The sequence below is a fragment of the Gadus macrocephalus genome, chromosome 18 (assembly GCF_031168955.1).
Source record: "Gadus macrocephalus chromosome 18, ASM3116895v1".
In the NCBI taxonomy this organism is placed as follows: domain Eukaryota; kingdom Metazoa; phylum Chordata; class Actinopteri; order Gadiformes; family Gadidae; genus Gadus; species Gadus macrocephalus.
In genome coordinates, this window is record NC_082399.1 from 5,018,936 (window position 1) to 5,030,784 (window position 11,849).

General features: G+C 52.2%; 1 protein-coding gene across 4 annotated transcripts in view; it reads right to left on the reverse strand.

The window, feature by feature from the left end:
- Positions 1-11,849, reverse strand: part of LOC132446292 (caskin-2-like) — a 41,682-nt gene that overhangs the window by 2,591 nt on the left and 27,242 nt on the right. For all 4 annotated transcript variants that reach the window (XM_060036508.1, XM_060036511.1, XM_060036509.1 and 1 more), the window contains 8 exons: positions 10,281-10,396; positions 9,518-9,584; positions 7,471-7,547; positions 6,166-6,276; positions 5,518-5,619; positions 5,026-5,164; positions 1,767-4,427; positions 395-617 (listed from right to left, as the gene is read on the reverse strand). In XM_060036508.1, coding sequence (XP_059892491.1) covers positions 395-617; positions 1,767-4,427; positions 5,026-5,164; positions 5,518-5,619; positions 6,166-6,276; positions 7,471-7,547; positions 9,518-9,584; positions 10,281-10,396 — 3,496 coding nt within the window. The remainder of the gene's footprint in view (positions 1-394; positions 618-1,766; positions 4,428-5,025; positions 5,165-5,517; positions 5,620-6,165; positions 6,277-7,470; positions 7,548-9,517; positions 9,585-10,280; positions 10,397-11,849) is intronic.

The following is an 11,849-nucleotide window of genomic DNA, read 5'->3' on the forward strand; positions in this document are numbered from 1 at the left end:
TGGGCTTTGTACATCACACACATGAGCACATCTGAACGTCGATTTGATCGGACCTTTGTGCTCCAATGAGAAAGAGGAACACAGAAGTGGGCGTGGGCAGACTATGTGAGATGCGAAATAAACAAAACTGGTCGACTGTGGAAACTGCTTATCTGAGGAACTCATGTGAACGTTGACCCAGAGACCATTTCCCACCAGAGTGTGTGGAAAATAGAGACAAAAAACGAACTCAATGATCGTGAGTGGACAGTGGCCAAATAAACTCTAAAATTAAAATTAGTAATTTAAAAGTTACTTCTAAAAACATTTTACCTCGCTGGCAAAATAAAAACGGAAGAAAGTTACTTCCAAATTGGCTACAGAAGTAAGATTTTGTTTTGGTTTGTTTTCTTACCCTTCGACATGTCCGTCCTGAGCCAGCTTGGTCTCCACCTCTTTCAGAGCCGCCTCCAGGGACGTGCTGGTCTCCTCAAGCCTCCTCTGGGCCAGGAGGGCCCCGGGGAATGCCAGGCTGGAGGGAGGAGGAGGGGAGGTGGAGGAGGGCGAGGAGGAGGAGGAGGAGGTGAAGGTGACGCTCCTGGCTGCCTTGATGTTCAGAGCCGGTGGACTACCCGGACCTGAGAGCAGAGAGAAGAGTGAGACCACAGGGACGGTGGAGCCCAAATTAAACAGCCGGTTTCAGGACGAACGTGAAAATAATGTCATTGATTCAGAAATAGAATTGATGAAGCGAGAGGAAAACAGAGTCTGATACATTCAAGTGTGCTTGACTAGAGGGACAGATTCAGGGACAGCTTCTTTCCCAAAGCTGTCACTCAAATTTGCACTAATATAACTGCACTGACATATTTCCACTGACCACTGTACCACCAGACATAACCTACCTCCATCGTTCAATATGCTGCTAGACGCTCTAGGACTCAAGTCTGTGCTCAAGTCTTTTTTTTTACTTTACTGTATAGTCTTTATATTGTGCTAACTATGTGTTCACTTTTAAGGATCTGCTCTTTGAATTTCATTGTACTGTGTATAATGACAATTAAAGCTTTCTATTCTATTCTATTCTATACAGCTCCGAACCGGTTCAAGAAATGAAAACGAAAACATCTAAAACTCTTTAAACAGAAACAAAAACGCAAAAAGAAACAAAATCATATTTACAGAAATCTTTATACAATTTCTCTGAATTTCTGTGCATGCCTTTTTTTTAATGAAGGAGGAAATATCACTGGAAAATCACAGTAAAACATCAGAGATTCAAGGCTGGATTACACAGAGTTTGGTTTTGTGATTTTCGATTTGTGATTTTTGTAAAGAAAGAGGCTGGAATACAAGAAAACTGTCATCAAAGAAATCCAGTTCTACGAAAAGTGTGGAGAACTTGCTTTACATATCAATCTGGGTGACACAGCGACAAAGGATGGGTTTTACCTCATAGTTCTGCCATGAATCAAACAAGAAAAATAATCATATTGCCTTAACGCAAAGACAGTTTTCACGCTTGCATGAATTTTTTGGATGCCGAAATTCAAAAATATTATATTGCATCCTGTGACACCCAGATCATTGGGCTTAATTGATATCTTCATTGAATATTGTCAAACGGGAATCGATCAGGAATTGGGCTATTCGCTTCTATGAAAATCACAAAACCATTTTCTAAAGATCATCAGGTTATCTATCAGACAGTTATTAAAACCAAATAACCCCCAATGTATTTCCAAGAAAACAAAGAGCATGGACCCCATGTCTGTAACCATGGTTACCTGTGGCGGTGCCTAGCTGGGGCAGTCGGGACAAGGCCCTCTGCCGGCCCGCGGCGGCGGCGTCCTGCTGCTGCCCGGGGGGCCTCACGGGCGGGGCCGGCCCGGCAGGTCTCGGGGCGGCGGCGGCAGCCCCGTAGGACTGGAGCTGGGCGCCGAGCTGCGGCGAGACCGTGTGCACCTGAACGCTGGTGAGCGTGGGGATGGACGTGCGGCGCGGCGAGACGGCGGCGGCGCCGCCACCGCCGGGGGGCCTGGGCGGGCCCGGGGAGGCCGGCGTCCTCAGGCTGGAAGGTTTGCTGGAGACGGGAGGTCCTCTCCCTGTGGAGCCCACTCTCTGGAAGATCATCCCCGGCTGCTGCTGGCCGCCGCCGCCGCCGCCACCGCCGCCGAAGCCACTCGTGGGCGAGGCCCCGCCCTCTGAGCCATCGGTGGGCGTGACCGGCCCCTCCGGCGTCTGCCCGTCCCGGTCTCGGTACTTGGGCCGCCTCTTGACGGTGTCCGACTCTTTGAGGTTGAACTCCGGGAGGTCCAGGGTCTTGGGTGGGCTCCGCGCCGGGCCTTCCGACGGAGGGGCCGCGGCCTCGGGGTCCGAGTCCTGCCTGGGCCCCGACGCCAGCCGGGGCCGCTGCCTGATGGTGAGGTTACCCTCCTCCGCGAAGGGGAGGCCGAGGCCGGCGTTCCTCCTCGGGGAGCCCACGGGACCAGGGCTGGCGTTCCTGGCGATCGTGTCGGCGGCGCTGGCCGTGTTCGTGGCGCTCCTCCTCCCTCCCTCCCTTTCCTCCCCCGCTCCCTCCCTACCTCCCCCTCTCTCTGCCCTTCTCACACTCCCACCCTGGGCTCTCTCGCTGGCCACCCTCCGGAGCTGGAGACCCAGGGTGGGGCCAGCTGTAGAGGGCTCCACTAAGGGGTGGTGGTGGTGGGGATGGCGTGGGGACATATGGGGGCTCAATGTCTCACGGGGGGGCGGGACGTCCCTCCTCCTGGAGGGACTGACCCCGCCTCCTCCCTCCAGCCTGGCCCCGCCTCCTCCCTCCAGCCTGGCCATGCCTCCTCCCTCCAGCCTGGCCACGTCCCCTCGCTCCGGCCTGACCCCGCCCCCTCCCTCAGATCTGGCCCCGCCCCCTCCCTCAGATCTGGCCCCGGCCCCTCCCTCAGGCCTGGCCCCGGCCCCTCCCTCAGGCCTGGGCACGCCCCCTCCCTCCGGCCTGGCCACGCCTCCTCCCTCAGGTCTGGCCCCGCCCCCTCCCTCTAGCCGGGCGGCGATGCTCCGAACGGTACGCACAATCTCTCCCTCCGCCTGCGCCACCAGCGACGAGTTGGACTCCGTCCCGACAAACAGGCCAGGCTCCGCCCCATCAAACAAGCTAAGCTCCGCCCCTGGGCCGCCGGTGACCGAGCTCATCCTTTTGGGCGGGGGCGGGGGCGGGCCCTTGCGGCGGGAGCGCACGGCGAAGGATTGGCTGCGGTTGAGCTTGGGCCGCTCTTCACTCTCTGCGGGCGGGGCGCCACGCCCCCCGCGCCGCCCCAGTGTGGCGTACGACGGCACGGAGGAGGAGGAGGAGGAGGAGGAGGTGGGGGTGGTGGAGGAGGAGGAGCACGGGACCCGGGTCAGGTGGTTGTCGTGGAGACGGTGGAGGCCCTCGTCGTCGTGGTCGCCGTCCGACGGGGCGTAGCGCGTCAGGCTCTGGGAGCGCGTCTTGGCCGCGTCCCGCCGGACGACGGCCTGGTGCCGGTGGCCGGGCTGGGGCACCATCTGACCGGGGCGGGGGCCCGGGAGCTGGACCGCACCGGCCAGGGGCTTGAAGAGCCTGGTTGGACCGCCGGCCCCTCCCCCGGCCCCGCCTCCGGCCCCTCCCCCGGCCCCCTGCCCCGGCGCTCCCCTGAGCGTTCCCGCGGGCGCTCCTTGGGGCTGGAGGTAGCTGAAGGCCTGTGGTCCGGAGGAAGCCTGGGGACCGGGTGAGGCCGGGGGTCCGGGGGAGGGGGGGGTGGAGACGGGCTGGTAGAGCACCGCCCTGCCCCTGGGGTCCCCCCCCGGGTGGGCGAAGCGGGGCATCTTGCTGGGGGTGAGCGGGGGCGTGAGCGGGACGTAGTTCAGCCGGGTGGGGGTGTGGCTCCGCCTCCCCGGGCTGTCCCCTCCCCCAGGCCGCCTCCCCCACTCCCCCCCGCTCTCCAGGGCCTCCTGGGAGAGCCGCGCGGCGCCGGGCAACACCAGCGCCAGCGCCCGGGCGTCCGGAGGGATCCCCGCATGGGGATTCCCGGAATTGGAATTCCCGGAATTGGAATTCCCGGAATTCCCCGACCCGCGGGACCGCGTCCCGATGCTCTCCAGGCTGTCGGACATGAGCGCCGCCGACCGGAGGGCGAAGGCCTCGCCCCCCACCAGCCCCCCGGGCGCCGCCCGGCCCGTCATGGCGCTCTGCAGCTCGGCACTCAGCTCGCTGTCCTGGAAGGAGGCCAGGGCCCTGGGGGCGCGCGGCGAGGGGGTGTCGGGGGGCCGGGGGCCGCCGTGCTCGATGGCCAGCAGCTCCAGCTCCAGCGCGGCGGCGGCGGCGGGGGCGGGGTTCCTGCGGAGGGTCCCGCCCCCCGCCTGGTTGCCCGGGTGACGGCCCCGCTGCAGGTCGCTGAGGCGCTTCACCGCCAGCATCAGCTTCTTCTGGTGCCCTGGGGAGGCAGGGCGTCGCTGGTCACCGTGGAGGACACCGCAGGCGGGTTTCCCACAAATGAATCAACATGTTTTGGTCCCAACCCGTGTTTTAAGAACCGTTGTTGTACGAAGATACAACTACGAAATCATCCTTAATCATCTTATGAAGACAAAAAAGATCAATGAAAAAAAAAAAAACATGTTTCAATATTTCAATAATTCTTACTTTCACCTTTCATGTCATTTGGTTTATGTATGTGTGTGGATATATCTGTGTCTACCCATCACTTGGAGCCAGACCAGGGACTACCAGACCAGAGCCTACCCAGACAGAGCAGAGCCTACCCAGACAGACCAGGGCCAACCAGACAGACCAGAGCCTACCCAGACAGACCAGAGCCTACCCAGACAGAGCAGAGCCTACCCAGATCAGAGCCTACCCAGACAGACCAGAGCCTACCCAGACAGAGCAGAGCCTAGCCAGATCAGAGCCTACCCAGACAGAGCAGAGCCTAGCCAGACAGACCAGAGCCTACCCAGACAGACCAGAGCCTACCCAGACAGCCCAGAGCCTACCCAGACAGACCAGGGCCAACCAGACAGACCAGAGCCTACCCAGCTTGGTGATGCCTATCTCCTGCAGGTCCTCCCAGGTGATGTCCTTGACGATGGGGATGGAGTCGTAGCCGTTCTCACAGAGCCTCTTCTGGTACTGGGGCAGCCCGATCACACCCAGCCACTCCCCCAGCTCCGCCTGGAACCAAGGAAGACGGGTCACAAATTAAAAAAACATACAGAACTCAAAGACGCAGAGGTGGACTAAAGAGGGGATTCTGAATCGATTGACAACTTCCACAAAATAATGTATTATTTTATTCATTTATTAAAACATTTTTCCTTTTGTCTTAGGTTTGCCTTAGGTTTGCCTTGTTTACATTATTGCAATCAGTTTATAAGACATTTTAAAAAGTGTGTGCACAGCGGCTCGGGGTATATCTTGATATTCGCCCCCCTACCCACTGAACCAAAGTATCGTCTCTGATTCGGAGACCCCCCCCCCCCCCACCACCACCACCACCACCACCACCGAGGGAGTGAGTCTCTTACAGGGATGTAGTCGGGCAGCCACTCGGGGACGCTCAGTCGGACCACCTCACTGGAGATCTTCTTGCGGTGGCCGGGCTTGGTCACCCCGATGGCCGTCAGGTCCTGGGGGGTGAGAACAGGACACGGTGAGGAGGGGGTCGGAGAGGCACAGCCCTGAGAGGAGGACTGGAGGACTGAGGGACGTCATGACTCCAGCTGTCCTCCGCCGTGAACCAGGACTCTGCGCTAGCACATGCAGTTAGAATCAAAAAGCTGTGCTGCTAACGGGAAATGTAACTTCTGGCAAGGTTTGAGTGAGCATAGAGTACATTTCTTTAAATGAAAAAAAAAATGCATTTGTCATGCTTATAATGGCTTGCACAGTTAGAGAGTTGGCATAGAGTAACAAATAAAATCAATTAAAAAATACAATCTTCTTTTATAAATTATTATTATGGCTTGAGGGATGCGACGTTTCAGCATTCCGTTCATTGCGGTACAACGAACGAATAGATTGGTTACATGTCCCGTGTGACCACACACACACACACACACACACACACACACACACACACACACACACACACACACACACACACACACACACACACACACACACACACACACACACACACACACACACACACACACACACACACACACACACACCTCGGGGGTCATCCTGCTGATAGTGGGCACGTCGTAGCCCGCGCTGACGAAGTTAGCCGTGTACTGCTCCAGCTGGAACTGCTGCAGCCACTGGTAGATGGCCTCAGAGTCCTGGGAGGAGAGTGTGTTGAGTACAACTATAGTAATACTGCAGTAATACTACTGCAAACAAAACTGATTATCAGATACACACGCCAGCTCGTAACACACCCCATGAATCATGAAGGCCGGACTTGTCAACTTTATGACGGTATATCAGTCAATCAGTAGGCCTGACATTGTCATGGGACCGTTTATCAGTAGTATGTGACAGTATATACGAGAGTGCTTCGGTAGAATGTGACAGTATACACGAGATTGCTTCAGTAGAATGTGACAGTATATACGAGAGTGTATCAGTAGAATGTGACCTTGTAGATGACAGTAAATCAGTAGGCCTGACATTTCAATGGGACCGTTTCTAAGTAGTAATTGACAGTATAAATGAAAGTTTATCAGTAGTATGTGACAGTATATGCAACAGTATATCAGTAGTATGTGACAGTATATACGACACTATATCAGTAGTATGTGACAGTATATTCTACAGTACATCAGTAGTATGTGACAGTATATTCGACAGTATATCAGTGCTATGCGACAGTATATATGACAGTATATCAGTAGTATGTGACAGTATATTCGACAGTACATCAGTAGTATGTGACAGTATATTCAACAGTATATCAGTAGTAGGTGACAGTATACATGACAGTATATCAGTGCTATGCGACAGAATATATGACAGTATATCAGTAGTATGTGACAGTATATACATGACAGTATATCAGTAGTACGTGACAGTATATACATGACAGTATATCAGTAGTACGTGACAGTATATACATGACAGTATATCAGTAGTATGTGACAATGTAGATGACAGTAAATAAGTAATATATCACTAGTATATGACAGTATGTATGACGTTATATCAGTAGTATGTGCCAGTATTTATCACAATAAATCAGTAGTATATCACCAGTATGTGACAGTATGTGACATTAATTCACAAGTATGTGACAGTATATGACATTAATTAACGAGTATGTGACATTAATTAACCAGTATGTGACAGTATGTGACATTAATTAACCAGTACGTGACATTAATTAACCAGTACGTGACAGTATGTGACATTAATTAACCAGTATAATTAACCAGTACGTGACAGTACGTGACATTAATTAACCAGTATAATTAACCAGTACGTGACAGTATGTGACACCCAATCAGCAGTACATCAGCGGTCCTGCTGTCACCCACCCTGCCCTCCAGCAGCTGCTCCGGCCTCATGAAGCCCAGCTGAGGGACTCCGTTGGCCGGTCGGCGGGGGACTCCTCCTGCAAGACAAACAAGACTCCATGACCCAACCTCCAGTCACCGGCCGAGACAACACCTTCATCCACGTCAAGTGTGCAAACTCAAACACACTCACTCTGACAACACGGTTAAACTGCCCACAGATCATCGAACCCTTATGTAGAACACGCACAGCAAGTGGTTTGAAACTTTGAATGGGTACTGAGAAGGATTGCGACAATCAGTGTCACAATCGGCTTTCTGGAATTTAAATTCCATTCTGTTATTGACCGCTTCTCTCACAATTCGCCACCCAAATCATTGGGGCCGAAATAGAATACGACAAAACAGGCAGAAGCCAACGGACTGCCGAGAGACAGACGTCAGACAGCCAAGAGCACACAGAAAGTACAAAGCTGAGGCACCAGACTTTTTCTCTCCCCCTCTCTCTCTCTCCCCCCTCACCCTCTCTTGCCCTGGGGTTTGTCTTTGATTACCCTCTCCCAAAAGTCTTCTGTCCAATCAATCACACCTATACTCAAGTGTTATATACTCAAATTTTTCTACATGTCTAACCATTTCTGAATGGTTGTTCTTGTTTTAAAGTGAGTTTCATGGAGGGAGGCTGCCATGCTTCAAACCCTGAAGAAGAGTTATCGGTTACCTGGAGAATTAAGAGGTTTAGACACCTAGAGATGAGTTATTTAGGCCCAGGGGCGTGAAGGTAGAGACAGGTAAGAGAGGCAGATGAGAGAGATTGAGAGACAGAATCAGAGACAGAGTGAGAGACGGAATGAGAGACAGAGAGGTTTAAATAACACACACACACACACACACACACACACACACACACACACACACACACACACACACACACACACACACACACACACACACACACACACACACACACACACACACACACACACACACACACACACACCTCACTGGTCATTTGACCATTCCAGATGTTCAACAAAACAAGATTCTTCATCCTTTGGTCGCTATAATAAACTCACCAGTCAGGGAGATCAAAATCGATGTGTCTCCCTCTGTTTTGCATCTCATCTCATCTCTCTCTGTCTCCCCCCCCCCCCCCCCCCTCCTTCCCTCACAGCTCCACACAGCTACCCAACATGGCGGACTGAGTGCTAGCAGAGCAGATATCTCTCAGTGGTCAATCGTCTCCTCTCTCTCTTTTTCTTGCTCCTTGTTCTGTGGTTCAACTCTCTATGTGGTTACATTTTTTCCTTTTTTCAACCAAAAAATAAATACACACACATAGACTCCTCCCCCAACCTCATAACCTCCTCTGAGTCAACACCCCTCCTCAACACACACACACACACACACACACACACACACACACACACACACACACACACACACACACACACACACACACACACACACACACACACACACACACACACACACACACACACACACACACACACACAGAGAGCCCAAGGGTCCACAGTAATGAACATATCTTGGGCCGTGTCCTGGCTTGCTCTGGCCTCGTCTGTCCTTATAGAGCGATGGCTTGTTTCTTCTCTTAAAGAGGACACACACACACACACACACACACACACACACACACACACTCACACACACACACACACACAGATACTAGCTCTTTGTGAGCAGATAACCGATATAACCGTTTTTTTGATTGGTTTTGGGTATTCCCAGGTATGTAGTGTAGACAATATTGTCTCATTTCCTGTAGTCTGGAAGCCATGAGGACACACAATACAAGCAGTCTGTGGATGTAGTAGACATGGAATGCTCTACAAACTGCTACTGTGTTGTTTCAATTGAAAATGAAGGAGTGTGTGCTACTCCCACTCCCGGTGGGTATAGTCTTCACCAACCTCCTGCCTCTCCTGAGATTGGGCGGATAGATTAATGTTCTCTTAAACACAGGCAAGTGTCCTACAGAGAGAAGGCTACCCCTTACCTGTTTGTGAGACCAATAATGAACTGACATTATGAACCCTGCACTCACCTGTGGAGCTGTCGTCTTGGTGCGTGGTGTGGTGTGAGTCTCCTGTTTCACCAGCAGAGGGAGCCAGCTACACAACAAAATAGGAACGGACCCATCAAACACAACTCATGAAAGTACAAAATGAAGGAGTAGTTAACAACATTGACAAATCATTATATTGCACTTTCCAGGGCTCAAGCATAAAAGACATCCGATGTGTTTGTGTCCAGGAGCCACAGCTTTATATCATTCAGACACCGATGATGTTTGATGTTATGTTCACATAAGTTTGTGCTGAAAGTGTTTATCCGCTCAATACGATGTACCTCGTGGATAGAATCATTATGTCCCTGCATTATCGGATTATTTACATGTTTCGGATCGTTTGCCACCGATTATTACTTCATCGCTGATCGGGACAGGTGGGCGTCGTTTAACGGGTCAAGTGTACTTATCCGGCCAATCGAAACGACTGATAGACGCAGAGTCGGTTCACTGTGTTTATTTAGTGTCCTCCTTCGGTACTGGACATGGTACACAGCGCAGTACCATCACAGTAATGGGGAAGATGCGTTGCCTTAGAGGGGAAATGTGTATCTATTAAAGAGTGTGTGACGCGTGTGAGGAGATCTATTTATGTTTGGAGGTCGAGGGTGTCACATTTGAACGCAAGCAGGCCTAAACTCGCTCCACCACCGCCGTCTTTCACGGTTGTGCATTTGTTTTAAACGTTGATTTGTTTATTTAGCGTTTCCATGGAGACGTCCTGGAGGCCGGAGCCGACCTTTCTCTCTCGCCCATGGGAGCTGCTGTGCTTGGAGTTCTCAGAGCTCTGGCCGCTGCCGGCGCTGCGACTGCTGCCCACACTGCTGGAGCTCCCGACACTGTTCCTGTCATCACCTGGGAGAGAGAGAGAGAGGGAGGGGGAGGGAGGGAGGGAGGGAGAGAGAGAGAGGGAGGGAGACTCATTAACTTGTCAAATGGCTGTGATGATCACCGTGTGTCTCCTGGTTGTTTGGTTCGTCAGCTTTGAGGGGAATAAACAGTTTATTCTCATTCGTCGTAACAAGGCAGCTCGAGTGTTCCGACAAACTAAAACACTGCAGCACTAAACACTAACGTCTACTGCAACACATTCCTAATTCATATGCAGGTCCTGGAGCCACACTGGAAGGGTGAACGCAAGCAGGTGACGGCACTGTCATAACCAAAAATCACACATTGTTCTCGCCCCGAGGACAGAGACATCAAAGACAGTGTAGTGCATTACAAATCAACATGCAAATCCAGTTACTACCCTCCCATCATGATACTGTGCTGCTGAGTTTGACTTCCAAACAACCTCTATCTTGTGTTTGGCCATTCCACATAAGAGGTGGATATCAGAAAGCCGTATTGTAGCATAACCTCTTGAAGTGAAGGATCACATAGTAACACAACCCACATTGTGTTGATACACTCCTCACTTTGGCACATGAATCAGTTTTAAAGCTACCGAGCCTGTTGAAGGAAAACCAGAAACCCTGTTTGAGCTAGGCCCCGCCCACTATCAACCTGTATGAAATGCCTTCTGGCTGACATCTGATACTGGCTTTTTTTCATTCAGGGAGGGGCTTTCTTGCTGTTCGGGCCTGGCTGTTTACCTGGTAAGGTTACCTGGTTACCCAGAACAGGTGACTCATGTAGTGGCACGGCCGATAACCCATAGAGGGCGATTTGAGTTAAATTTGATTTGATCTTATCCTAGGTCTTACAACTTTGTGCAGTTGAGTGGAGATTGGGCCCAAGGTTATCAATCCATAGCACTACAATGTAACCCACTTGATCACTTTTCATCTTCGGTAAGCGGTTTTAAGGTTTGGTTAGGGAACAGAGAGCTCAGCGCTCGGCTGGAAAGCCATAGGAAAACAGGCCAAGTCTTTAAGGCAGAGAGGGGAGCATCGTAGGGTTAACTCCGTCCACCCCACCCCCCCACTGGGTGGAGCAAAGCTGTGAATTAAGAGACGCACAGCTTATTGGGGGGGTATTAGAAACAGCAGGGGGGTGAGGTTAATCATAGTTGCTGTAGGGGAGAAGCGTCTGGCGTTTAGGCCCGTCCAGGGTGTTGATCTGTGTTAAACGCTTTGACCGACTGCTGCCCTGAGAAGGCTGCTCCTTTACATGAGGACGAATGGGAACAGGAGGGACTGGAGATGGTGGCTCCACACACACACACACACACACACGCACACGCCACTGCAACCAAAAAAGCCTTGGGGAGCTTCGTGTCCGTCTCACTCCATGGACTGCCGTCCCCGCGACTTAGACCTTGATGATGGTCAGTCAGTCAGTCAGTCAGTCAGTCAGTCAGTCA